Source organism: Gekko japonicus, unplaced genomic scaffold (genome assembly GCF_001447785.1).
Source record: "Gekko japonicus isolate JY-2015 unplaced genomic scaffold, Gekko_japonicus_V1.1 scaffold424, whole genome shotgun sequence".
Taxonomy (NCBI): domain Eukaryota; kingdom Metazoa; phylum Chordata; class Lepidosauria; order Squamata; family Gekkonidae; genus Gekko; species Gekko japonicus.
In genome coordinates, this window is record NW_015165247.1 from 167,141 (window position 1) to 194,421 (window position 27,281).

The 27,281-nt window shown below is 50.9% G+C and overlaps 1 protein-coding gene across 1 annotated transcript in view; it reads right to left on the reverse strand.

Annotated features, from left to right (window-relative positions):
- LOC107109464 (unconventional myosin-Ie-like) overlaps positions 1–27,122 on the reverse strand; it is a 72,634-nt gene extending 45,512 nt beyond the window's left edge. Inside the window, exons 1-11 of the mRNA XM_015410094.1 lie at positions 26,990–27,122; positions 22,129–22,218; positions 17,417–17,511; positions 15,233–15,320; positions 14,977–15,066; positions 13,288–13,419; positions 11,526–11,660; positions 9,264–9,396; positions 5,515–5,711; positions 3,224–3,304; positions 340–426 (exon numbers count right to left, since the gene is read on the reverse strand). Of these exons, the coding sequence (XP_015265580.1) occupies positions 340–426; positions 3,224–3,304; positions 5,515–5,711; positions 9,264–9,396; positions 11,526–11,660; positions 13,288–13,419; positions 14,977–15,066; positions 15,233–15,320; positions 17,417–17,511; positions 22,129–22,218; positions 26,990–27,067 (1,206 nt within the window). The 5' untranslated portion in view covers positions 27,068–27,122. The remainder of the gene's footprint in view (positions 1–339; positions 427–3,223; positions 3,305–5,514; positions 5,712–9,263; positions 9,397–11,525; positions 11,661–13,287; positions 13,420–14,976; positions 15,067–15,232; positions 15,321–17,416; positions 17,512–22,128; positions 22,219–26,989) is intronic.
- Positions 27,123–27,281: the final 159 nt, after the last annotated feature.

Sequence of the window (27,281 nt, forward strand, 5' to 3'; positions counted from 1 at the left end):
GTGGGTGTTGCCTTCTGACACACTTCCGGTGATGTCAGGGGGTGCGGCATACGCAAATGAGTTATGCTAATGAGCTCCTGCACCTCTTTTTCTACGAAATGAGCCCTGCTTCCAAGTCTGACCCTGCTGAGCTTCCAAGGTATGATGAAACTGGGCTGGCCTGGGCCATCCAGACGAGGGCCAAAGCAACCTATCCCTCCGTTAGATGAACGGATACAATCAATTTAAAAGGTTCTTTTTCTATCGGCAACAAAACGCACTGACGATTCATCGGGCAGCCCATTTATCAAAGCATCCCGGCCCGTTCCTGAGCCCCCGAGAGACCCACCGAGGACTCACCTGCTCGGCCTTCAGGGTCAGCTCAATGAAGATCTGCTGCAGCTTCTCGTTCACAAAGTTGATGCAGAACTGCTCAAAGCCGTTTTTCTGGGGGGGGGGCAAAAGAAAGAGGGTTGGGGGAGGGCAGGCAGGACCCCTCAGGGAGAAGAACGGGAGAGCCGGAAGCGGAGTGCAATGCGGCCAGGCAGAATTTTGGGGATTCCCGTCCTCCATTCCGCAAAATCCCATTGAATCCAGAGCTCAGGAGCCGGATTTCTTCTCCAAGATCCAGCCCAAGAACACATGAAACAATTATTGGGGTCTCTGAGCACAAGCATAGCAGAGACCTCTTGGCAACCTCAACATATCTAAAATTAAGAACGAAGAACGTAAGAGAAGCCATGTTGGATCAGGTCAGTGGCCCATCTAGTCCAACACTCTGTGTCACACAGTGGACAAAAGCACCAGGTGCTATCAGGAGGTCCAGCAGTGGGGCCAGGACACCAGAAGCCCTCCCACTGCTGCCCACCCAGCACCAAGAAGACAGAGCATCACTGCCACAGACATAAGAAGATAAGAGAAGCCATGTTGGATCAGGCCAATGGCCCCTCCAGTGCAACACTCTGTCTGTCACACAGTGGCCAAAACCCAGGGGCCCTCAGGAGGTCCACCAGCAGGGCCAGGACTCCAGAAGCCCTCCCACTCTTGCCCTCCCCCAAGCACCAAGAAGGCCGAGCAGCACTGCCCAAGACACAAGAACATAAGAGAAGACATGTTGGATCAGGCCAATAGCCCATTTAATCCAACATGCTGTGTCATGCAGTGGCCAAAATCCAGGGTTCATCAGGAGGTCCACCAGTGGGGCCAGAACTCCAGAAGCCCCTCCCACTGTTGCCCCCCAAGCAGCAAGAATACAGAGCATTCACTGCCCCAGATATAAGAACATAAGAGAAGCCATGCTGGATCAGGCCAATGGCCCATCTATTCCAATACTCTGTGTCACACAGTGGCCAAAACCCAGGGGCCATCTGGAGGTCCACCAGCGGGGCCAGAACTCCAGAAGCCCTCCCACTCTTGCCCCCCCCCAAAGCACCAAGAGTACAGAGCATTCACTGCCCCAGATATAAGAACATTAGAGGAGCCATGTTGGATCAGGCCAACGGCCCATCTATTCCAACACTCTGTGTCACACAGTGGCCAAAACCCAAGTGCGGGGAAGTGTAAAAAAGCATGACTCCACCAGAAATCTTGCATCTCACAAATCAGGAGGACATTAATGTTCAGTCAATTTACCAGGCTTCAGATTTTCAAAAGCGTTGATTACTTTCAATAAAACCAGTCATGAAACCCAGGCGATGGCTTGCCTGCATCATGTCAAAATTAGAGAAAGGAGGGCTTTCCCGTCAAAGCTGTGGCTAACGCTGTGGATTAAATCCATCGACTTGAATCACACTTATTCAAATTATTTACAGTCCTCCTTTCTCTTGGGAGACTCAAGGTGGATTACACAGGGTGAGTCAATCCAGTCAAGACGTAAAGGTAAAAGGTAAAGGTTCCTCCTTGCTCGAAAGCCAGTCGAATCTGACTCTAGGGATGCGGTGCTCATTTCCATTTCCAAGCCGAAGAGCCAGCGCTGTCCGAAGACGTTTCCGTGGTCATGTGGCCGGCATGACTAGACGCCGAGGCACACGGAAGGCTGTTCCCTTCCCACCGAAGTGGTACCTATTTATCTACATGCAATTTCTTGCTTTCGAGCTGCTAGGTTGGCAGGAGCTGGAACTAGAGACGGGAGCTCACTCAATCACGCGGCACATTCGGGTCTCGAACTGCTGAACTACTGACCTTCCACAGCCTGCAGTTCAGCGTCTTAACCACTTGAGCCACCGCAGTAAAGGTTCCCTTGCTCGAAAGCCAGTCGAGTCCAACTCATCTCAGTTTCAAAGCCGCAGAGCCAGCGCTGTCCGAAGACGTTTCCGTGGTCATGTGGCCGGTGTGACTAGATGCCGAGGCGCACGGAACGCTGTCACCTTCCCACCAAAGTGGTCCCTATTTATCTACATGCAATTTCTTGCTTTCGAGCTGCTAGGTTGGCAGGAGCTGGAACTAGAGACGGGAGCTCCCTCCATCATGCGGCACACTCGGGTCTCAAACTGCCGAACTACTGACCTTCCACAGCCTGCAGTTCAGTGTCTTAACCACTTGAGCCACCGTGGCCCCATCAGTCAAGAGGACGGGACATCAGATATGCAAAGTAAGAGGATTGGGATATGGAAACTAGAACCGCAAGTCGATTTAAGATATTTATAACCAGGGGTCATTTCCTGCAGGAGCACACAGGAGCGGAGCTCTGGCAGTAAAGAGTCCAGGGGGTGGGCACATGCAACAGGCCCCACCCCCTGCTCCCAGCAGCCCTCAGTCAGAGCAAGAAGCAGCCAGGTAACTAGCAGAGCCAATAGGTCCAAAACAGTCCAGTGGCACTTTTAAGACCAAGTTTCATTCAGGTACAAGCTCTCCCAAAAAAAAATCTCGTTGCCCCCCCCCCCCCAATAGCTAGCCATCCAAAACAGTCCAGTGGAGCTTGAGTGGTGGGTGTCGCCTTGTGATACACTTCCAGTGATGTCAGGGGGTGTGGCATATGCAAATGAGTTATGCTAATGATTTATGCTAATGAGCTCCTGCACCTCTTTTTCTATGAAATGACCCCTGTTTATAACAGAGCGATGGTCTAAGCCATTCGGAGGATTTCTCCCAGACGTTTCTCCTTTCTGGCTGCACCTGTTGAGGTTGGGCAACAGAAACGGGGAACTTGCTTTGGAAAGCCCCAAGGGAAGCGTCAACAGCAACCAACAGACCCCCAAGAAGCTGTAGCCGCTCAGGGGATTTCAGCTCGGAGAAATCATGGTACCTGGAAGATCTCAAAGCCGTAGATATCCAGGACGCCGATGCTGTATTCCTGGTGGTCTTTCTGCATTGCCTTGTTGACTGCCTGAGAACAGAAGGGGGCGAAGAAGAAGGGGAAGGAGGAGGTTAATTGGACAGCGGGGGGAGACATTAAGAGTCAGGTCATGCGGAGAGGCGGGCGTCTGACCCGGGAACGCTAGTATCCCATGGCATCCGGCGCCCGTCCACATCCCGTCGCAAACCGGATGTTTTTCGTAAGCGCATGCGCACAGACACAAAACAGAAAGCAGTGCTGCTCCGTGGAACTGCGCATGCGCACAAACGCGAGACACTTGTGTGATTGCGCCGCACCGCTTCTTTGCCACGCTGCAGCAGCGCCGTGTGATCGCCAGCTAACAGCCGACGCACGGAGACTCGGGGGACCGTGTGATCGGGCTATCGCGCTTTATTTTGCTCCGGGGCAAAAAGCCCCGCCCTCCCCCCCCCGCATTATCTGGCCCATGTGACCGGGGCCAGAGGTGATTTTCCATTTCCTGCTTCTGCATCACGACCCCGGACTTCCTTGGTGGTCTCCCATCCAAGTACTCACCATGGGCAACCCTGCTTAGCTTCCGAGACCTTATGAGACAGGGCTAGCTCTATATGCACATAAATCAAAGTCACCAACAAGACTATTTTGACTCCCCTGACCCCTGATGGGGGATAGAGGTGTGCTGGCCATTGGGACACGGTGGTCTGGACAGGGCAGCTCGGCCTCGAGAGTAAGGGAGGGAGAGCGAGAGAGAAAGAGCCGTAGACTCAGTCCAGATGAACAAAAGTCACACAGCAGATCCACGAACAGGAGTCTCATGGCATGCTCAAGACACTAAACAAGTTTCAAACTGGGGACCCACTGGAAGACTTCTTGTTTGGCAGGGCTTCTAATAGCGATGGGCACGAACTGGTGGACGAACTAAAGTCTGTCATGAATTTTGGCCGGTCCGTGGTGTGCAAAGCGATATTCGTGAACCGAAAAACCGCCATGAACTTCCACAAATTTTGGCGCGGTTCATGGCAGTTCCTAAACCCCTGCTTTCTGCTCTTCAGGGAAAACAGCTGAGCGGCGGGGCCCTGCCACTCAGCTGTTTATTTTAAATAACTCGAAGCCATTTAAACCCTGCTTTCTGCTCCCCACGGTCCCACCGCTCAGCTGTTTGGAAACCCCTGCTTTCTGCTCCCCGTGAAAAGCTGCGGGGGAGCAGAAAGCAGGGGTTTAAACTTTAAATGGTTCACAAACTTCCAGCTCATGACCATAAAAATGCAGTTCATGCCATCCCTAGCGTCTCAGGAAGTTTGAATGGCAAACATCTTTTAATGGTTAGGAACGAAGGGAGGGATCTGGGGTTTGTTATTTTATGTTCTGCCTTGAACAATTAGGAAAGGCGAGGTCTAAATGCCTTAATAAATAAATACATTTACGGCAGAATTCACACCAAGCATCTCTCTCTCCCTGTATCAACTTCTCTCTCTTCCTCTCCGGTAATTTTCCCCGTAAATTTCCCCCCAAATCATTCCCTCTGCCCTAATGACTTCCTCTTTGCACCTTGGAAGAAACAAATTCTGAATCAAGAAAGCTGATTCTGGAATGAATCTTGTTAGTCCTTAAGGGGCTGCTGGACTAGGGCTGGAGATCCCCTACAACTGGGGTGGCGAACCTATGGCACGGGGGCCAGAGGTGGCACTCAGAGCCCTCTCTGCGGGCACGCGTGCCATTGCCCCAGCCAGGCCCGGACCGTCATTAAAGTGTCGAATTCTCTGCCAAATAATTTTAAGTAAATGAAAGCATTTGGGATTGCTTTCCTTACTTTGTTTGGATCATCTTAAGTTAACGTATGGGTTGTTTTTTTCTAAAGTAAAACCTCAGTGTTCAGGTTAAATGGCCGTGTGGGCACTTTGCGATCAATAAGTGGGTTTTGGGTCGCAGTTTGGGCACGCGGTCCCTAAAAAGTTTGCCATCACTGCCCTAGAATTACAATTGATCTCCAGACCACAGGGAGAACATGGCCGCTTTGGAGGGTGGGCAGAACGACAGCATAGCCCACCGGTGTTCCCCCCTCCCCAAACTCCGCCCTCCCCAGGCTCCGCCCCCAAATCCCCAGGAATTTCCTATCCTGGAGTTGGCACCCTTAGCCGTGCGCCTGTTTTATCCTGCTCCTAGAGAATAACACGGCTAGCCCTCCGTGCTCTGCTCGCACGCAGGCCGGGCCTTCAACACAGAGGCTCGGCCGAGGGGCCCTTTGGCGGCCTTCCACTCACATCCACCAGGTAGTCAAAGAGGCGTGCGTAGAGGGCCTTGGAGAGGGCGTCCCGGGTGAAGTTGGCCTGCTCGACGTTCAGCGTCACGTCGATGACCTCCTGCCTCCCGCCCCACTTGCTGTCCATCTTGCGGCTGGTCAGCTTCTCCCGCAGGCGCTGCTGGTCGACCGCCAGGAGGTAGGAGGGGAACGCCAGGACTGTGGGAGAGGAGAAGCGACCGCGAGTCATCATACTGAGAGCACGGGCAGAGGACTCAAGAGTGGCACACGCGTTGTGCCAAGCGTTATGCCAAGAGCCCAGGGGGCGGGCACATGCAACAGGCCCCACCCCCTGCTCCCAGCAGCCCTCAGTCAGAGCAAGAAGCAGCCAGGTAAGTTGCAGAGCTCCCCCCCCGGCCCCCCCGGTCCAAAACAGTCCAGTGGCACCTTTAAGACCAAGTTTTATTCAGGCACAAGCTCTCCCTCCTCTGCGAGGGCAGATTTGCACCCCCCCCCCAATAGCTAGCAATCCAAGAGTCCAGTGGAGCCTGAGCAGTGGGTGTTGTCTTCTGACACACTTCTGGTGATGTCAGGGGGTGTGGCCTATGTAAATGAGTTATGCTACTCAGTTATGCTAATGAGCTCCTGCACCTCTTTTTCTACGAAATGACCCCTGGTTTCAACCACCAATGGACCTCATAGGGGTACACAACGATGGAAGCCGGGGACTGGCAGGCCGTAATATCACGCCTAGGACATGTGATCTTGCACTGACAGCTGCAGACCCCCCCCCCCCCACACACACACTGCCGATATCTGCATACTCCGGACAAGGAACTTGCCTTGCTCCGGAGTAACTTCTCTCAATCTCCGTTACTAATCCCATGAATCTGATCTCATCTTTCCTCTTCACTGCGTGAAAAATGACCGTGGCTTTCCCTGGTGGGGGCCCTGTGTGCACCCCCCCACCACCACCCTTGCTGCTGCTGCACATCTTTTTTTTTTTTTAAACGTTTATTTTCAGTTTTCCATCATACAATCATACATCCATTTCCTTTATTTTATAGTTGGGGGTTTACAAATTTACCTCATACCATTTTATGGCTTTATGCCATTTCTGGTTAAATTTATCTTCCAATTTTCCAGCCAACATCATGTTCAACTTATCCATTACCATTATTTCAAAAAGTTTATCAATCATTTCTTCCCTATTTGGTATAGTATCTGATTTCCAATTTCTTGCAATAGATATTCTTGCCATTGTGAGCAGATAAAGAATAATACATTTTTCATTATATTTGATGCCATTGGGTGTTACATTTAATAGAAAAGTCTCTGGTTTTAAAGGCAAATCTATTTCTGTGATATCTTTTATCAACTGTTTAATAGTTTTCCAAAATCTATGTATTTTTCCACAATTCCACCAGATGTGAAGGTATGTTCCCCTATTATTTTTGCACCTCCAACAGCTTCCAGACACGGTTAGATAGCATTTTTGTAACCTGTCTGGCGTCCAGTGCCACCTATAATTCATTTTTATTATGTTCTCTTTGTAAGGTATTGATCTTAGTAGCTTAATTGATGCCCAGGATTTTTCCCATTCTTCTCTCTCAAGCTTACGGCCCAGGTCTCTTTCCCATTTAATCATAAAGGGTTTCTCCCAGTCATTTATTGACTCTTCTTCTAAGAGGAATTTATAAGTTTTCCCAATCTGTTTTCCCGTCTCACGTAAACATATTTTATCAAATTGTGTATCTGTATCGTAAAAGCCTGATTTTTTGTCTCTAGTATATCTTGAAATTAACTGGTTCCTTTCCCATATTGAAAGTTTTATATGCATTCCTTGCAACATCTCCCAGGTTTTGAGTTCATTCTGTTCATCCAACAAGTTCTTATATGGTATATTTTTTTCTTCTGTCATTAACGATGGCATCACAAATGCTTCTATGGGGGAAATCCATTTAGGTATTTTTTCATAATTTTTTTCCTTTATCTGTCTCCATATTTGCATCAAGGGTCCTCTTGTTATATGATTAGAAAAGGACTTTTGTAGATTATCTTTAACATACCACATATAGGCATGCCAGCCCATATGTAAATCATGTCCTTCTAACTTTAATACTTTTTTGTCTTCCAAGAGTGCCCATTCTTTTATCCAGCCTAGTGCTGCTGCCTGATAATACAGATTCCAGTCCGGAAAAAATTTAATCCTGCTCTCTTTTTGTTTTCTCTCAGCAGTTTTAATTTTATTCTAGCTTTCTTCCCTTGCCAAATGAATTTTCTCGTTATCTTATTAAGCTCTTCGATGAATTTTTTATTTTTAAGAATTGGGAGACATTGTATTAAAAATACAAAGCGGGGTAATACATTCATTTTTATCGTGGATATTCTTCCCATGAATGATATTTGTAAATCTTGCCATCTTTGTAAATCTTTTTTTATTTCCTCTAGAATTACTTTGTAGTTGTTGTCGTATAGTTCATTATTATTGTTAGTAATGTTGAGGCCCAAATATTTAACTTTTTTTACTATCTCTAAATTAGTGTTTTTTTGTAGTTCCATTCTGTCCTTTTTTGTACAATTTTTTGTTATTAGTTTCGTCTTATTCATGTTTATTTTCAGTCCTGCTACGTTTCCATATCTTTGTATTGTTTGTAATAATGCTTTGTATTGTTTGTAATAATGCTTTGATTGTAGTCTTTGGTTCTTCCAAAATGTAAGCCAAATCATCGGCAAATGCTAATAGCTTAAAGCTTTCGCCTTTCAACTTAAGGCCCTTTATATCATCACTTGCTCTCACTATGTCATTTAGTGTTTCAAGGCCAAAAATGAAAAGTAGAGGGGAAAGTGGACAACCTTGTCTCGTTCCTTTTTCAATGGGTATTCTTTGCGTCAGGTCACCATTTACTATGATATTCGCCCATTGTTCCTTATAGATTGACTCTATCATATTCCTAAACAGATTTCCACAATCCCAATATTCTAATTTTAATTTGATAAAGTCCCAATTTACATTATCAAAAGCTTTCTCAGAGTCAAGAAACATTAGGGCTAGTTTTTTCCCTGGATGCATTTCATAATATTCGATAGTGTCTACTATGATTCTTATATTCCTCTTGATTTGTCTTCTTGGGAGAAAGCCCGCTTGGTCTTGCTGGATTATTTGGGACATAACTTTTTAAAATCTGTTCGCTATTATTGTCGCAAAGATCTTATAATCGACATTTAGTAGGGAAATTGGCCTATAGTTTTTTATTTCTAAACTTTCCGTGTTTGGTTTGTGGATCAAAGTAATCAAGGCCTCATTCCAAGATTGTGGTGCTTTTGATGTTTCCGTAACACTCTGTAACAGGTCTTTATATAATGGTGTTATTTCATTTTCAATTGTGAGATAAATTTCTATCGTTAAGCCATCAGGGCCTGGTGATTTCTTCTTCTTCTGCTTCTTCAGTGCTTCCATTATGTCACACATGGTAATAGTTCATTTAGACTTGTTCTCTGAGCCTCTGTAAATTTTGCTATATTATGTTCTTTCAAGTATTCATGAATTTCTTTCTCATCTATCCTTTCTTGCTTGTAAAGTTTTGAATAAAAGGTTTCCACCACTTTTTTTATCATTTGTGTATACTGTTTCCAGCTGCTGCACATCTGTTCAGGGGACACCAGCGGCCTCCAGGTTCCCCCCACCCACAAAATGCCCAGAGCTCAGCAACCCCAACATCTCTCCCGCCCCCTTCCACCCAGGTCTGCCTGCTCCCCCCTTCAACTCACAGTCCTCGCTCTCCACCACAGCGTAGTTGCCCGACTCCCGGAAGGTGATGTTGCCCAGGTGGAGGATTCCGGCCACAATCTGGAACACCAGGGCCTGCTCTTCCCCGGAGAGGCCCACCACGTCCATGGCCGTCTGGAGAGGGAGGGAGGGAGGCGGTGAAGCCAAAGAAGAAGAAGAAGAAGAGAGAAGAGATTGGATTTATACCCCGCCCTTCACTACCCGAAGGAGTCTCAGAGCGGCTTACAAACTCCGTTCCCTTCCCCTCCCCACAGCAGACACCCTGTGAGGTAGGCACGGCTGAGAGAGCTCTTGACAGAAACTGCTCTTTTTCAAGCACAGTTCTTATCAGAACTACAGCTTGCCCAAGGTCATCCAGCCAGGTGCAAGTGGAGGAGTGGGGAATCAAGCCCGGTGCTCCCAGATTAGAGTCCGTGCACTTAAACACTACAAGAAAGAAAGAAAGAAAGAAAGAAAGAAGAAAGAAAGAAAGAAAGAAAGAAAGAAAGAAAGAAAGAAAGAAAGAAAGAAAGAAAGAAAGAAGAAAGAAAGAAAGAAAGAAAGAAAGAAAGAAAGAAAGAAAGAAAGAAAGAAAGAAAGAAAGAAGAAAGAAAGAAAGAAAGAAAGAAAGAAAGAAAGAAAGAAAGAAAGAAAGAAAGAAAGAAAGAAGAAAGAAAGAAAGAAAGAAAGAAAGAAAGAAAGAAAGAAAGAAAGAAAGAAAGAAAGAAAGAAGAAAGAAAGAAAGAAAGAAAGAAAGAAAGAAAGAAAGAAAAGATTGGATTTATACCCCGCCCTCCACTATCCAAGGGAGTCTCAGAGCGGCTTACAAACTCCTTTCCCTTCCCCTCCCCACAGCAGACACCCTGTGAGGTAGGCACGGCTGAGAGACCTCTTGACAGAAACGGCTCTTTTTCAAGGACAGCTCTTACCAGGACTATGGCTTGCCAAAGGTCATCCAGCAGCTGCAAGTGGAGGAGTGGGGAATCAATCCCGGTTCTCACAGATTAGAGTCCGCGCACTTAACCACTGCACCAAACTGGCTGATACGGGAGGACCAGCAACAGGGCCACCGGTTTTTCAGCATTCTGGAGATCCAGGCTGAGGGCCACTGAGCATGTGCCAAGTGCGTTTCTTCCAGGACGCCCCTCCCAAAAAACCTTTTCCTCACAAATATCCTGAAGAAAAGTGTCAAACTGGTTCTCTACTTCCTTCTCTCTCCATAGCACTTTTAATTCTGGGTATAAGCTTCCCTGTGCACGCACACACGAAAGCCTATACCCAGAATGAAACTCTGTTGGTCCTAAAGGTGCCCCTGGACTTAAGCTCTGTTGTATCACTTCAGACCAACGCGGCTACCTGAATCTATAGTACTTTTAGTTATTTTACTGAGTTTGTTAGCTGTTGTAGATTTTCCGGGCTATACGGCCGCGGTCTTGGCATTGTAGGACCTGACGTTTCGCCAGCAGCTGTGACTGGCATCCTCAGAGGTAGAACACAGAAAGATGGAGTACTCTCTGTGTCAAGGTGAGACGAAAAATGGTAGGCAGGTAATTTATATCTACTCAGGAAGGTGGGGTAGGGCTGAGCCATTCTCTTGTAGGAGTTCCCCAGGCTGTGAAACATGCTAATGGAGGAGCTTTCCTGAGGGGGCTCTTTTGTATATGGATTGTTTCCTGAGGAGGTTTCCTGCTTCCTGAGGAGGTTATTTTGCATGTGGATTCTAACCTTATCTGTAGTGCTATTATCAGATGTAGAGCCTTTTGTGTTTTTCAGGACAGAAAACCAGGCCCTGAGTTTGCTTTTTCTTATTTGTTTGTTTGTTTGCTTGTCTGTTTAATTCATTTGCATCCCACCTTTAAGAAGTGGAGGGCCTTTTAAGGAAGGGGGCGGAGCCCCCAAATAGCCCCACGCTGTAGCTCCGGGCCAGCTGAGAAATACAGACATGTGGGGAAGCTTCTCAGGTGGAAAGAGGCCGGCGACGGAAGGATATTCTCTCAGCCTCTTCTGCCCCACATAGACTCCCACCCCACAACTCTGGCCGAGGTCCGGACGCCCCACAGAATACATCATTCTCGAAGTGGTGCCAGGTTTCAGGTCTGCCTGGACGTCTCTCTTTCTACGCACAGGGAGCCGACCGACCGGCTCCGTTTCTGCAGGTGTAAGGTGGAGATGCTCGGACCCTCGGAGAGGGTTAAGAAAAAAGGGGTGTGGGTGTGATGTCCCAGAGCGGTCCCCAGGTCCCCATTCCAGTCTCCGCTCCATACCAACGTCTCCTGGAACTCCTGAGGGTCGTTCATGTCATCCACCTTGTAGGCCGCAGACTGGTTGAGGTAGTAGTAATAGTCCGGGGTGGTGATACCCAAATTTTCTCTCTGTTCTGAGCTGGCCCCTTCTAGCAGCTGTGGAGGGGAGATGGATGGGAAAGGACAATCAGGAATGTATTTCTGGAGTGTGCTGAGCAAGGCTCCCTCTAAGCTACGGAGTCTTGTGAGCGAGAATTCTACTTTGTGAGCTACTACTGGCATGAAAGTGGTGAGAGAGCGATTGGGCCGCTGCAACAATCAGTTTGCTTTGGAGCCCTCCTTCCTGAGCAGAGACTACGGGTGAGATTCAACTCTCCAGCTCCGACAGGGTTCGTTAGTTGGCAATGCTCCCTCTAAGCTGTGGAGTCTTGTGGGCAGAAATTCTACTCTGTGAGCTACTGGCATTAAAGTTGTGAGCCAGCGATTTGTCTACCGCATAAGTTAGTTTGCTCTGGAGACATCCCTTCCTGAGCCAGGACAAAAATGTGTGAGCCGGAAGCTAAAAAACTGTGAGCTAGCTCACACTCACTCAGCTTAGAGGGAACCAATGCTCCCTCTAAGATGTGGAGTCTTGTGAGCAAAAATTCTACTCTGTGAGCTACTGGCATTAAAGTTGTGAGCCAGCGGTTTGGCTACTGCATCAGTTAGTTTGCTCTGGAGCCATCCCTTCCTGAGCCAGGACAAAAATGTGTGAGCTGGAGGCTAAAAAACTGTGAGCTGGCTCACACTAACTCAGCTTAGAGGGAACACTGGTTGGGGGTGGAGGGAAGGTAAGGAAACAACTACCTCCCCCCCCCATTTATGTCCCATGAGTGAAAATGGGCGTACCCCTCCTGCCAAGATTCTACAAACTACCTTTCTTGCTTACAACAAAATGGGCTGGTGAGCAGTGTTCCCTCTAAGCTGACTGAGTGTGAGCTAGCTCAGAGTTTTTTTAGCCTCTGGCTCAGACATTTTTGTCTCAGCTCAGGAAGGATGGCTCCAGAGCAAACTGATTTATGCAGTAGCCAAATTGCTTGCTCACAACTTTAATGCCAGTAGCTCACAATATAGACTTTTTGCTCACAAGATTCCACAGCTTAGAGGGAAGATTGCATGAGCTAGATAAGCATGTCAAAGGCACAAATCCATTCTGGGTCAGAGGAGGAGGAGGCTGGATTTATACCCCGCCCTTCACTCAGAGTCTCGGAACGGTTTACAATCTCCTTTCCCTTCCTCTCCCCACAACGGACACCCAGTGAGGTAGGTGGGGCTAAGAGAGTTCTCTCAAGGACTGCTCTTGAGAGAACAGCTCTGAGATAACTTGTGACTGACCCAAGGTCACACCAGCAGCTACAAGTGGCAGAGTGGGAAATCAAACCCGGTTCTCCCAGATTAGAGGAGAAGAAGAGGAGATGGGATTTATACCCCGCCCTTCACTCGGCGTCTCAGAGTGGCTTACAAACTCCTTTCCCTTCGCCTCCCCTCAACAGACACCACACTCTTAACCACTACACCAAGCTGGCTCTCAGATCTCATTAGGGTATCATGCCATGCCGTCCACCTTCCAAAGCAGCCATTTTCTCCAGGAGAAGTGGAATAAACGTTTTAAATAAGTAGACAGATAATGAATAAGTGATCTATGTCGTCTGGACAGCGGCTGTAATTCCGGGAGACCTCCAGTACGCACCTAGAGGTTGGCAGCCCTACTGGAGCCCTGCTCCAAAGCCGACGCGCTCCTCACCTGGTAGTAGATGTGGAAGCTTCTCTCTCCTGGGTTCTGGCTCACCACACGAGACTTCTCCAGCAGGAAGTTGGAAATCTTGCCGCCGTCTGGCTCCCCTCCCCGGCTGAACTGGATCTCAAAATATTTGCCCTGGGCGGGAAAGTGGAGCAGGACACGGTTAAGACACCCCTTTGCAAAGAGTTCCCCTTGCCCCAAGTGAAGCTAAATCAAGAGACGAACCGGGTCTGTTTGGCTCAGCTCACACGTCCCTTGCCTTAAAAGCAAGCCTAGCTCGCCACCTAGTGGTGCCCAAAAGAGCTAGAACTTCTGGCTGCCAGACAATCTTACGATCTCCTGGCTATTCTACACACAATGCCACACGATGACTATTATTCTTAGCTCAGCTCTCTGTCTTCACATTAACCGTGTACAAAAGTGTATATGTTTGTGGGGGGGGGGCAGTGCTCCCTCTAAGCTGTGGAGTCTTGTGAGCAAAAATTCTAATTTGTGAGCTACTGGCATTAAAGTCGTGAGCGAGTGATTTGGCGGCTACTGCGTAAATTAGTTTGCTCTGGAGCCATCTTTCCTGAGCTAAGACAGAAATGTGTGAGCTGGAGGCTAAAAAACTGAGCTAGCTCACACTAACTCAGCGTAGAGGGAACACTGGTGTGGGGAGACGTCCCTTGAAACTAACAGGAAAACTGCCAGTGGGCCGCTGATGGCTGGGACCACGCTCCCCCCACAGTGCCCCAACAATGCCACGGGGGCTACTCAACTGGGACCTGGTCAGTGTCAGCCACATGGACAAAGAGCTTCCTGCATCAGGGTAAGACTCCTTTCCATAAGAAGGATGTTGACAAACGCGAGCGTGTCCAGAAGAGGGCAACCGGGATGGTGAGAAGGTTCGAATCCAAGTCTTATGAGGAAAGGCTGAAAGAGTTGGGTCTGTTTAGCCTGGGAAAGAGAAGGCTTAGAGGGGACACGATTGCAGTCTTCAAGTATCTGAAGGGCTGTCATGTAGAAGATGGAGCGGATCTATTCTCTCTTGCTCCGGATTGCAAGACTAGATCTAATGGGTGGGAATTACAAGGGAGTCAGTACCAGCTAAATATCAGGAGAAACTCCCTAACTGTAAGAGTGGTTGAGCAGTGGAACAGTCTGCCTTGGGAGGTGGTGGATGCTCCTTCGCTGGATGTTTTCAAGCGGAGGCTGGATGACCATCTTTCGGGTATGTCGTAGGTATGTAGGGCTCTCTTTCAGCTATGCTCCTGCAGAGTGCAGGGGGTTGGACTAGATGACCTGCACGGTCCCTTCCAACTCTATGATTCTATACCGGCTAAATATCCAGAGAAACTCCCTAACTGTAAGAGTGGTTGAGCAGTGGAACAGTCTGCCTCGGGAGGTGGCGGATGCTCCTTTGCTGACGTTTTCAAGCAGAGGCTGGACGGCCATTTTTCGGGTATGGTGTAGAGCTATCTTTCAGCTGTGCTCCTGCAGAGTGCGGGGGGTTGGACTAGATGACCTGCAAGGTTCCCTCCAACTCTCACATTCTGTGATTCTATGATTTGCTGAACGGGTCTGCAGGACCCAACCCTTGCTCCCAACGCAGGAAACCACAGGCGCGAGTCATCGCAGCACCCCTGTGTCACTTCCAAAGCTTGGGACCCACGGGGCTCCCCCGTCCCGACTGCACGTGCCCACACTCACAAATCGGCTGGAGTTGTTATTGCGGACCGTCTTGGCATTCCCGAACGCCTCCAGGAGGGGGTTGGACTTCAGGATGATATCTTTCACGTGCTAGGATGCAGACAAGGGGTTTATTGTGGGAGAGAGCTTGTCCTTCGGCATCTGTGCATAATGCAGCTAAGAGCCCCTTCCCGGTTTCCAACCCAATCGGCACCGGAGCGCTTTCTCCCGCACTTCAATGACAGAAAGTGTAACCACTGGGAGGGGGGTGCGGTACCTGCACTTTGGGGCCTCCACCGGACACCTTGGAAACATAGCCCATGATGTACTTGGCTGCCACTGTCTTGCCGGCCCCGCTCTCTCCGCTGTGGGGGGGGGGGAAGCGGGGGAAGGAAGAAAACATCAGAACCAAGACAAAAGATTTGTGGGCAGGCTGCAATCCCGTTTTTGCTCTTACCCAGCTCCCTTTCGTTTCAAGGAGACCTGTGCAGGAGGATTCCTGGTGGACTGGGCCCCGTGCTAACCAGCGAGAGAAATGGTGTGCATGTGGATGTGGGGGCAACTGGCAACAAAACGCTCAGCCTGCAGGGAAATAGTGCAGGTTCCAGGGCGACTCCCCCGGACAAAGTGTCCCCAATTTTCTGAGCCTGAGAGCCAGTCTGGTGTAGTGCTTAGGAACGCGGACTCTAATCTGGGAGAACCGGGTTTGATTCCCCCACTCCTCCGCGTGCAGCTGCTGGGGTGACCTTGGGTCAGTCACAAGTTCTCTCAGAGCTGTGTCTGTTGTGGGGAGGGGGAAGGGAAAGGAGCTCGTAAACTGCTCTGAGGCTCCAAGTGAAGGGCGGGGTATAAATCCAATCTCCTCCTCTTCTTCTTCATCTTCTTCTTCTGTTTGGTGTAGTGGTTAAGGGCACAGACTCTAATCTGGAAGAACTGGGTCTGACTCCCCACTCTTCCCCCACATGCAGCTGCTGGGGTGACCTTGGGTCAGTCACAAGTTCTCTCAGAGCTGTTCTCTCAGGAGCCAGTCCTCGAAAGAGCTCTCTCAGCCCCACCTACCTCACAGGGTGTCTGTTGTGGGGGAGGGGGAAGGGAAAGGAGTTTGTGAGCCGCTCTGAGACTCTTTCGGGTAGTGAAGGGCCAGGTATAAATCCAATCTCCTCCTCTTCTTCTTTGGGATTCTAACATAGAGTGGTGGGCGCCATCCCAAAATGGCTGCCAGGGCAGGTGGAGCCAGTCACAAAATGGCTGCTACTGGAGGCAAAGCCAACCACAAAACGTCAGGGACCGAGGTTAACAGTCAATTTCTGGCAGGACCTCTGCTTGACAGGATGCCTTTTCGAATGAATGTATTCCTTAAAACTATTTCCTTGCCTGCACACAAAGTAAACATATCGAGCTAGTTAGGAACCCCTATCTGACAGTATCTGTTTCCGGCATCGGGCCTCCTCACCCGCATGTGTTACACCCCTGGAGAGGAATCAAAGAGAAGAAGAAAAGAAGAGATTGGGTTTATACCCCATGGCCCTTCACTACCCAAAGGGGTCTCAGAGCAGCTTACAAACTCCTTTCCCTTCCCCTCCCCACAACAGACGCCCTGTGAGGCAGGTGGGGCTGAGAGAGCTCTTGACAGAAACTGCTCTTTTTCAAGAACAGCTCTTATCAGAACTACGGCTTGCCCAAGGTCGTCCAGCCAGGTGCAAGTGGAGGAGGAGGAAGAGGAGGAAGAGGAGGAAGAAGAGGAAGAGGAAGAGGAAGAAGAGGAAGAAGAGGAAGAAGAGGAGGAAGAGGAGGAAGAGGAGGAAGAGGAGGAAGAAGAAGAGGAAGAAGAAGAGGAAGAAGAGGAAGAAGAAGAAGAGGAAGAGGAGGAAGAGGAAGAAGAGGAAGAGGAAGAAGAAGAAGAAGAAGAGGAAGAAGAGGAAGAAGAGGAAGAAGAGGAAGAAGAGGAAGAAGAAGAAGAAGAAGGGGAAGAAGAGGAAGAAGAGGAAGAGGAAGAGGAAGAAGAGGAAGAAGAGGAAGAAGAGGAAGAAGAAGAAGAAGAAGAAGAGGAAGAAGAGGAAGAAGAGGAAGAAGAAGAGGAGGAGGAGGAGGAGGAGGAGGAGGAGGAGGCGATTGGATTTATACCTCGTCCTTCAGTACCGAATGGAGTCTCAGAGCGGCTCACAAACTCCTTTCCCTTCCCCTCCCCACAACACAGACACCCAGTGAGGTGGGTGGGGCTGAGAGAGCTCTTGACAGAAACGGCTCTTTTCCAAGGACAGCTCTTATCAGAACTATGGCTTGCCCAAGGTCATCCAGCAACTGCAAGTGGAGGAGTGGGGAATCACACCCGGTTCTCCCAGATTACAGTCTGCCTTTGGCCATGTCAACATAACCCATCTTCCCTCAGGCACCCTCCCAGGCCCCTCCCTCCCTCAGCGGAGAATGGATCGAGTCCTCCCCTCCCACCCACACCCCTCACCTGATAATGACGCACTGGTTCTCCCCGTCGATCAGCATGTTGCGATACATGTTGTCGGCCAGCGCGTAGATGTGCGGCGGGTTTTCATACTGAGCCTGTGAAGGAAGCACCCCCTGTGAGGAGACCTCTCTCTTCCTCCCGGCCAGAAGCCCCCGGGGCCTAGATCCGGAGCCTGGCGGAGTTTACTTATTTATTTAGAATATTTCTGAACCGCCTTTTGCCCTGATGGCGCTCAAGGCAGCTCAGGACACGAATGAAATACATAAAACAGATTACATAGAAATAAACGAAACCATTAAAAAAAAAAACACCACTGTTTGTGTGTAAAGGTAAAGGTCTCCCTTGCTCGAAAGCCAGTCGAGTCCGACTCTAGGGTTGCGGTGCTCATCTCCATTTCCAAGCCGAAGAGCCAGCGCTGTCCGAAGACGTTTCCGTGGTCATGGGGCCGGCATGACTAAACACCAAGGTGCACAGAACGCTGTTCCCTTCCCACCAAAGTTGTACCTATTTATCTACTTGCAATTTCTTGCTTTCGAACTGTTAGGTTGGCAGTTCGTTTGTGTGTAATGTACCATCAAATCACACCTGACTTACAGCGACCCCAGCAACGGCTTTTCAAGGCAAGGGAGAAGCAGGGGTGGTTGGCCCTTGCCTTCCCCTGCAGAGCCTTCCTTGGTGGTCTCCCTTCCAGCTACCGACCCTGCTTAGCTTAGACTTATGGTCAAGGGTCATTTCCTGCGGGAGCGCACAGGAGCAGAGCTCCGGCAGTAAGGAGCTCAGGGGGCGGGCACATGCAACAAGCCCCGCCCCCTGCTTCCAGCAGCCCTCACTCAGAGCAAGAAGCAGCCAGGTAAGTTGCAGCAGCGCACCCCGGCCCCCCTTCAGGTACAAGGTCTCCCTCCTCTGTGAGGGCATATCTGCACAACCCCCCCCCCAACCAATAGCTAGCAATCCAAAACAGTCCAGTGGCACCTTTAAGACCAAGTTTTATTCAGGTACAAGCTCTCCCTCCTCTGTGAGGGCAGATATGCATGTCCCCCCCCCCAATAGCTAGCAATCCAAAACAGTCCAGTGGAGCCTGAGCAGTGGGTGTTGCCTTCTGACACACTTCCAGTGACGTCAGGGGGTGTGGCATATGCAAACGAGTTACGCTAATGAGCTCCTGCACCTCTTTTTCTACGAAATGTCCCCTGCTTATGGTGACCCCAGCAAGGGGCTTCCAAGGCAAGGGAGATGCAGAGGTGGTTGGCCATGGCCTTCCTCCACAGAGCCTTCCTTCCCATCCAAGTACCGACCTTGCTTTGCTTAGACTTATGGCAACCTTAGCAAGCTGCTTTCCAGGCAAGTGAGAAGCAGAAGTGGTTGGCCATTAACTTCCTCTGCAGACCCTTCCTTGGTGGTCTCCCTTCCAAGTACCGGCCCTGCTTAGTTTCCGAGATATGAGAAGCAGAGGTGGTTGGCCATTGCCTTCCTCTGCAGAGCCTTCCTTGGTGGTCTCCCTTCCAAGTACTGACCCTGCTTATCTTAGACTTTTGGTGACTCCAGAAAGGGGCTTCCAAGGCAAGTGAAAGGCCGAGGTGGTTGGCCATTGCCTTCCTCTGCAGAGCCTTCCTTGGTGGTCTCCCTTCCAGCTACCGACCCTGCTTAGCTTAGAGTTAGACTTATGGTGACCCCAGCAAGGGGCTTCCAGGGCAAGGGAGAAGCAGAGGTGGTTGGCCATTGCCTTCCTCTGCAGAGCCTTCCCTGGTAGTCTCCCTTCCAAGTACCCGCCCTGCTTAGCTTAGACTTTTGGTGACTCCAGAAAGGGGCTTTCAAGGTAAGGGAGAAGCAGAGGTGGTTGGCCATTGCCTTCCTCTGCAGAGCCTTCCCTGGTGGTCTCCCTTCCAAGTACTGACCCTGCTTAGCTTAGACTTACGGCGACCCCAGCAAGGGGCTTCAAAGGCAAGGGAGAAGCAGGGGTGGTTGGCCATGGCCTTCCTCTGCAGAGCCTTCCTTGGTGGCCTCCCATTCAAGCACTGACCCTGCTTAGCTTAGACTTATGGTGACCCCAGCAAGGGGCTTCCAAGACAAGTGAGAAGCAGAGGTGGTTGGCCATGGCCTTCCTCTGCAGAGCCTTCCCTGGTGGTCTCCCTTCCAAGTACCAGCCCTGCTTAGCTTAGACTTTTGGTGACTCCAGAAAGGGGCTTTCAAGGCAAAGGAGAAGCAGAGGTGGTTGGCCATGGCCTTCCTCCGCAGAGCCTTCCTTGGTGGTCTCTCTTCCAAGTACCGGCCCTGCTTAGCTTAGACCTCTCTCGTCCAGCTGTTTGAGCTAATTTTTATTTACATTATCTAAATTTCTCACTTTCTCACTTGGACTCAATGTGGATTCCACAGACTGAGTCAATACAATCAACAAGATGGTACATTCAACAAACCGTGAAATAGGATTTGGGCTGTGGGACCGACCAGAAGTCTCAAAACCGGAACTGAAGCAACACACCTGTTAACGTGACACATTAAACGATGCAGAATTCCACAACGGGATCCAATTTAGAGCAAACTAGGCAAAGTAGTATAGACCAGTCTCTAGTAATTTACGAGGATCATGAGAGGGAGGGCAGGAAGGGTTGCCGCCGTGATTAGTTCTCGTGGCCCTTTTCTACACGCCCAGGGAAATGCTGGAGATTTTTGGTCATCTTCTGGGCGTGGAGCAGGGGTCACGGCGGGTGTGGAGGGGGGAGGTGTTTGTGAATCTCCTGCCTTGTGCAGGGGGTTGGACTAGATGACCCCGGAGGTCCCTTCCAACTCTAGGATTCCATGACTCTATCCAAGTAACTTTGTGATTAATTTCCTCTCTGCCCTTTCTGTTTGTGTTGCTTTCTGACAGCTGAGGATACGTCCCCAACCTTAATCTGGCAACCCGGCCCCCTCGTCCCCCGCTGGTGGCCAGGGAAGACCTGGCAAACCTAGGCCGTGAAGGCGGTTAGCTTTTCAGGTGCTGCGAAACCTCGTTCTTGACGGCTGCATGGCGGGAGGGCTTCCCACCTGCCACTAGATGGCAGCATCAGAACATGGCAAACTCAAGGTGGGGCCAGCAGGTGAGAGAGTTCTGCGCCACTTGCGATTGGCTGTCAGGGGGTGAGTCACTCCATGCCGTCATCCTGGCCCAGGGGGCGGGGAGGGAGGCAGCTGCCTCTGACTCAAGTCTTTCCGCAGATTCGCCAAGCGAGAGGGAAGAAATGCCCAGGTTGCAAACTCCTTTCAGCCCAGCAGCAAGGCAGGAAGAACTCCAAGAGGCGAAGCTTCCCCCCACAACTCCCTGCATCACGCTAACAGAGAGGAACTTCACCTGCCGAATGGCTGACTGCCAGGCACAGCCTTAGAAGCAGAGGAAGCCTTGTCAGGGGAAATAACTTTGAAAGCACAACTCCCGTTTGACTTGCAAAGAAAGACCGTTAAGACAGATGGCCTGCAGTCAGTTTCACAACATAGATAACAGGCCCTAATAATCATTTAAAAGAGGTAGATTCAGTCAAGTGGCATTTTTAAGAATAGCACAGTTTAATTCTGGGCATAAGCTTTCATGTGCATCTATCTGAAGAAGTGTGCCTGTACACGAACGTTTATACACCCAGAATTGAACTTTCTTGGTCTTAAAGGTGCCACTGGACTCAAGCTCTGTTCTAAAGTTTTATTCTGCACACGAAAGCTTATACACCCAGAATTGAACTTTCTTGGTCTGAAAGGTGACACTGGACTCAGAGATCAGAATGAATTTACCAACGCTTTGACTGTGTACGGTGAGCTCTTCGCAAAGAGGCCACTGGAGTAACCACGGTTTAAAGGCCTGCCGGAAAAGGGCTCCGGGGGAACAGCCACCATTTCAAGAAATGGTGAAGAAGAACACATGTAGCTGCCTTACGCTGAATCAGGCCCTTGGTCCATCAAAATTATTATTGTCTATTGAGACTGGCAGCGTCTCCCCAGCATCTCAGGCGGAGGTCTTTCCCATCACCTCCTGCCTGGTCCTTTTTAACTGGAGATGCCGGGGATTGAACCTGGGACCTTCTGCATGCCAAGCAGAGGCTCTTCCACTGAGCCACAGCCCCTCTTTACAGCTCTCCAGGGTCTCAGGCAGAGGTCTTTCCCATCACCTCCTGCCTGGTCCTTTTTAACTGGAGATGCCGGGGATTGAACCTGGGACCTTCTGCATGCCAGGCAGAGGCTCTTCCACTGAGCCACAGCCCCTCTTTACAGCTCTCCAGGGTCTCAGGCAGAGGTCTTTCCAATCACCTCCTGCCTGGTCCTTTTTAACTGGAGATGCCGGGGATTGAACCTGGGACCTCCTGCATGCCAAGCAGAGGCTCTGCCACTGAGCCACAGCCCCTCTTTACAGCTCTCCAGGGTCTCAGGCAGAGGTCTTTCCCATCACCTCCTGCCTGGTCCTTTTTAACTGGAGATGCCTGGGATGGAACCTGAGACCTCATGCGTGCCAAGCAGAGGCTCTGCCACTGAGCCACAGCCCTCCCCAATGATATGCCCCCATTCCGCAGTCCTACAAGCCAATAAGCCTCCCCACTCACAGAGGGAAATCATTCTGTATGAACTCAGAGCCCTGTGTGTTCTTTCTGGGAAGGATTCATTTTGCTTGTGGGCGAAGGGATCTTTGCACATGCTCAGAGGCACACATCTGTCAAGAGCCAGAATTTGCACAACTCCAAAGAAGCACTTACCGCCCCCTGGTACATGTCGATCTCGCGGTCGGTGAAATACGGCAGCTGCTTGAAGGGATTCACGGAAATCAGCACAGGACCGATGTATGTCTTTTTGTTATCAAGTCAAGGGTCAAGAAGCACCGTCAGGACTGGTAACATTCCTCACCCACCCCAAATTGTGGCAACACAAGAACATCGTAAGAACATCAGGAGAGCCCTGCTGGGTCAGACCAGGGAGGGTCCATCCAGTCCAGCCTCCCGTCTCACACAGGGGGCAGCCAGTTCCTCTGGAGGGCCAGCAACAGGGCAGAGAGGCCGAGGCCTTCCCCTGAGAAGAACCTCAGAAGAGCCCTGCTGGATCAGACCAGGGAGGGTCCATCTAGTCCAGCCTCCTGTCCCACACAGGGGCCAGCCGGTTCCTCTGGAGGGCCAACAACAGGGCAGAGAGGCCGAGGCCTTCCCCTGAGAAGAACCTCAGAAGAGCCCTGCTGGATCAGACCAGGGAGGGTCCATCTAGTCCAGCCTCCTGTCCCACACAGGGGCCAGCCGGTTCCTCTGGAGGGCCAACAACAGGGCAGAGAGGCCGAGGCCTTCCCCTGAGAAGAACCTCAGAAGAGCCCTGCTGGATCAGACCAGGGAGGGTCCATCTAGTCCAGCCTCCTGTCCCACACAGGGGCCAGCCGGTTCCTCTGGAGGGCCAACAACAGGGCAGAGAGGCCGAGGCCTTCCCCTGAGAAGAACCTCAGAAGAGCCCTGCTGGATCAGACCAGGGAGGGTCCATCTAGTCCAGCCTCCTGTCCCACACAGGGGCCAGCCGGTTCCTCTGGAGGGCCAACAACAGGGCAGAGAGGCCGAGGCCTTCCCCTGAGAAGAACCTCAGAAGAGCCCTGCTGGATCAGACCAGGGAGGGTCCATCTAGTCCAGCCTCCTGTCCCACACAGGGGCCAGCCGGTTCCTCTGGAGGGCCAACAACAGGGCAGAGAGGCCGAGGCCTTCCCCTGAGAAGAACCTCAGAAGAGCCCTGCTGGATCAGACCAGGGAGGGTCCATCTAGTCCAGCCTCCTGTCCCACACAGGGGCCAGCCGGTTCCTCTGGAGGGCCAACAACAGGGCAGAGAGGCCGAGGCCTTCCCCTGAGAAGAACCTCAGAAGAGCCCTGCTGGATCAGACCAGGGAGGGTCCATCTAGTCCAGCCTCCTGTCCCACACAGGGGCCAGCCGGTTCCTCTGGAGGGCCAACAACAGGGCAGAGAGGCCGAGGCCTTCCCCTGAGAAGAACCTCAGAAGAGCCCTGCTGGATCAGACCAGGGAGGGTCCATCTAGTCCAGCCTCCTGTCCCACACAGGGGCCAGCCGGTTCCTCTGGAGGGCCAACAACAGGGCAGAGAGGCCGAGGCCTTCCCCTGAGAAGAACCTCAGAAGAGCCCTGCTGGATCAGACCAGGGAGGGTCCATCTAGTCCAGCCTCCTGTCCCACACAGGGGCCAGCCGGTTCCTCTGGAGGGCCAACAACAGGGCAGAGAGGCCGAGGCCTTCCCCTGAGAAGAACCTCAGAAGAGCCCTGCTGGATCAGACCAGGGAGGGTCCATCTAGTCCAGCCTCCTGTCCCACACAGGGGCCAGCCGGTTCCTCTGGAGGGCCAACAACAGGGCAGAGAGGCCGAGGCCTTCCCCTGAGAAGAACCTCAGAAGAGCCCTGCTGGATCAGACCAGGGAGGGTCCATCTAGTCCAGCCTCCTGTCCCACACAGGGGCCAGCCGGTTCCTCTGGAGGGCCAACAACAGGGCAGAGAGGCCGAGGCCTTCCCCTGAGAAGAACATCAGAAGAGCCCTGCTGGATCAGACCAGTGGTCCAGGTAGTCCAGCATCCTGCCTCAACCAGATCTTCCCGATGGCCAACAACAGGCCATAGAGGCCGAGGCCTTCCCCTGATGTTGCCTCCTGGCTCTGGGATTCAGAGGCTTAGTGTCTCTGAATGTGGGGGCTCCGCTCAGCCACCATGGCCACTGATAGACCTCTCCTCCATGCAACTATCTAATCCCCTTTTAAAGCTGTTTATTCCTGTGGCCACCACTATATCCTCTGGTAGGGAATCCCACCTTTCAATCACTCTCTGTGAAATCACAGAGCGGGGGAGGGATTTTACTGCATCCAGGAAAACCGTTTCGGATTTCCATGGGTGTGTCTGTGTGTAATTGCTCGGGGAGGGAAGAGAAAAGGCCCCTTGGACAGACTCAAGATTAACTTGAAAACACACACCCCCTATTCTGTATATTTTTAATAATCTCTGTACTCCGTATGCTTATTCTGTCCCTTACTATCCGGCTTTTCTCCCTGATTTGGGACTCAAAGCGGCTTTCGCACACGGTTCCTCCCCCTCCGCTTAATCCTCACCATAATGGCCTTGTGAGGGGAGGTTACGCTGAAAGATTGTGACGGGCCAAGATTGTGACGGGCCAAAGTTCACCTGGCGGGCTTCCACGGTTGAGCGAGGGAGGGATTCGAACCCGGTCATCCCAGGTCTTAGTCCCAACACTCTAGCCGTGCTGCCACGCCAGCCGTCAATCTTCCTAGCGTCTGTGGAAATGTTATCAACAGAGGGCAAGCTTTCTTTAAGAAAAAGCAAAAGGGCTTTTTTGTGTTCCTAGTTCGACGGCCTGTTTTGTTGTTTATAACCACAGGTGCTATGCCAGGGTGCTGTGGAGCAATGCTCCCTCTAAGCTGTGGAGTCTTGTGAGCAAAAATTCTACTCTGTGTAAAGGTAAGAGTTCCCTTGCTCGAAAGCCAGTCGAATCCGACTCTAGGGTTGCGGTGCTCATCTCCGTTTCCAAGCCGAAGAGCCAGCGCTGTCCGAAGACGTTTCCGTGGTCATGTGGCCGGCATGACTGAACACCAAGGCACACGGAACGCTGTTCCCTTCCCACCGAAGCGGTACCAATTTATCTACTTGCAATTTCTTGCTTTCGAACTGCTCGGTTGGCAGGAGCTGGAACTAGAGACGGGAGCTCACTCCATCATGCGGCACACTCGGGTCTCGAACTGCTGAACTACCGACCTTCCACAGCCTGCAGTTCAGCGTCTTAACCGCTTGAGCCACCGCAGCTCCACCTACTCTGTGAGCAACTGGCATTAAAGTTGTGAGCGGGCGACTGGGCTCCTGCATAAACTAGTCTGCTCTGGAGCCCTCCTTCCTGAGCTGAGACAAAAACGTGTGAGCTGGAGGCTAAAAAACTGTGAGCCGGCTCACACTAACCCAGCTTAGAGAGAACACTGCTCGGGAGGACTAATCTCATGGGGAGGGTTTTTTTAAGTGGCTGGTCCCGACCACAGAACAACTCCACAGCTGTCCATTTGCCTCTATCGATATCCAGGAGGAGGAGGAAATTGGATTTATACCCCACCCTTCACTACCGGAAGGAGTCTCAGAGAGGCTTACAATCTCCTCCATTTCTCGTCCAGTTGTGAAACAAACCTCAGCTGCGTGTAAGAGCATTCATTCACCTCCCGCCCTTCTCCGCTGTTACAGCTGGGACTGTAAGCTCCTCAGGGCAGAGGCCTGCCTGACGGTGTCCCAAGTTAGCCATGCTGTTCCACAGCAGCAGATTCAAGTCCAATAACGCCTTAGAGGCCCACAAGGTTTTGGGGGTAGAAGCTTTCAAGAGTCAAAGCTTCCTCCGTCAGAGGCCATCGTTCGATACCTTCGTTCACCTTCTCATGAAGAGAGCGCTGACTCTCAAAAGCTGATGCCTTGAAATCTTCTTGGTCTCTGATAGGCCGATCACGAGAAGGGAGGGCGGGAAGGGGTGCATCAGGGCTTAGTCCTCGTGGCCCTTCCTTACACGCCCAGGGAAATGCCGATCGCCACTTTGGGGCCAGGAAGCGATTGTTCTCCAGGCCCACTGGAACTTTCTCCAGGCCAGTTTGGCTGGAGATCCTGGTGGTTTTTAGTCATCTTCTGGACATGGAGCAGGGGTCACTGGCAACGCTCCCTCTAAGTTGTGGAGAGTCCTGTGAGCAGAAATTCTACTCTGTGAGCTACCGGCACTGAAGTTGTGAGCGAGCGATTCGGCTGCTGCATCAATCAGTTTGCTCTGGAGCCCTCCTTCCTGAGCGGAGACAAAAACGTGTGAGCCGGAGGCTGAAAAAACTGTGAGCTAGTTCACACTAAACTCACTTTGGGGCCAGGAAGCGATTGTTCTCCAGGCCCACTGGAACTTTCTCCAGGCCAGTTTGGCTGGAGATCCTGGTGGTTTTTGGTCATCTTCTGGACATGGAGCAGGGGTCACTGGCCACGGTCCCTCCAAGCTGTGGAGAGTCCTGTGAGCAGAAATTCTACTCTGTGAGCTACGGGCATTAAAGTTGTGAGCGAGCGATTTCGGCTGCTGCATAAATTAGTTTGCTCTGGAGCCCTCCTTCCTGAGCGGAGACAAAAACGTGTGAGCCGGAGGCTAAAAAAACGGTGAGCTAGTTCACACTAAACTCAGCTTAGAGGGAACACTGGTCACTGTGTGTGTGTGGGGGAGGGTAATTGTGAGTTTCCTGCATTGTGCAGGTTGTTTTTTTTAATGCTATTTTTAATTTTATTATACCCCGCCCTCGCTGCAGAGGTCCCTTCCAACTCTATGATTTTATGGAATGTTGCCTAGCTAGATTTGGGCCCAGCGGCTCTTGGGAGACCCAGCAAGATATTCTGGGTATAAGCTTTCAGGAGCCAAAGCCCCTAACGAAGGGAGATGTGACTCGCAAAAGTGCATACCCACCAAATCTTATTGGTCTCTAAGGTAGGTGCTACTGGGGTCTACTCTACGTGGGGAGAATGGTGCTCTCCGCCGCCACCAGAAGTGAGGGTCCGGCCCCGTGGGCCTCGGCCGCATGGAAAGGATACGAAGATGTAGTCGTCCATGAAGCGTTTCTTGAGGTTCTCCACAATGGCCTCCTCGCTGATCTTGGAGAGCAGCACCATGTCGTCCACCCCGCTCTGCCTGACATTCTGGGCCTGCCAGTGGTAGCGCTCTTTGCTGCCCTGTGAGGAGAGAGTTTAAAATGGCCCCGGTCACGTCAACCACAGAGGGAAGAAGAAGAAGAAGAAGAAGAAGAAGAAGAAGAAGAAGAAGAAGAAGAAGAAGAAGAAGAAGAAGAAGAAGAAGAAGAAGAAGAAGAAGAAGAAGAGAAGAAGA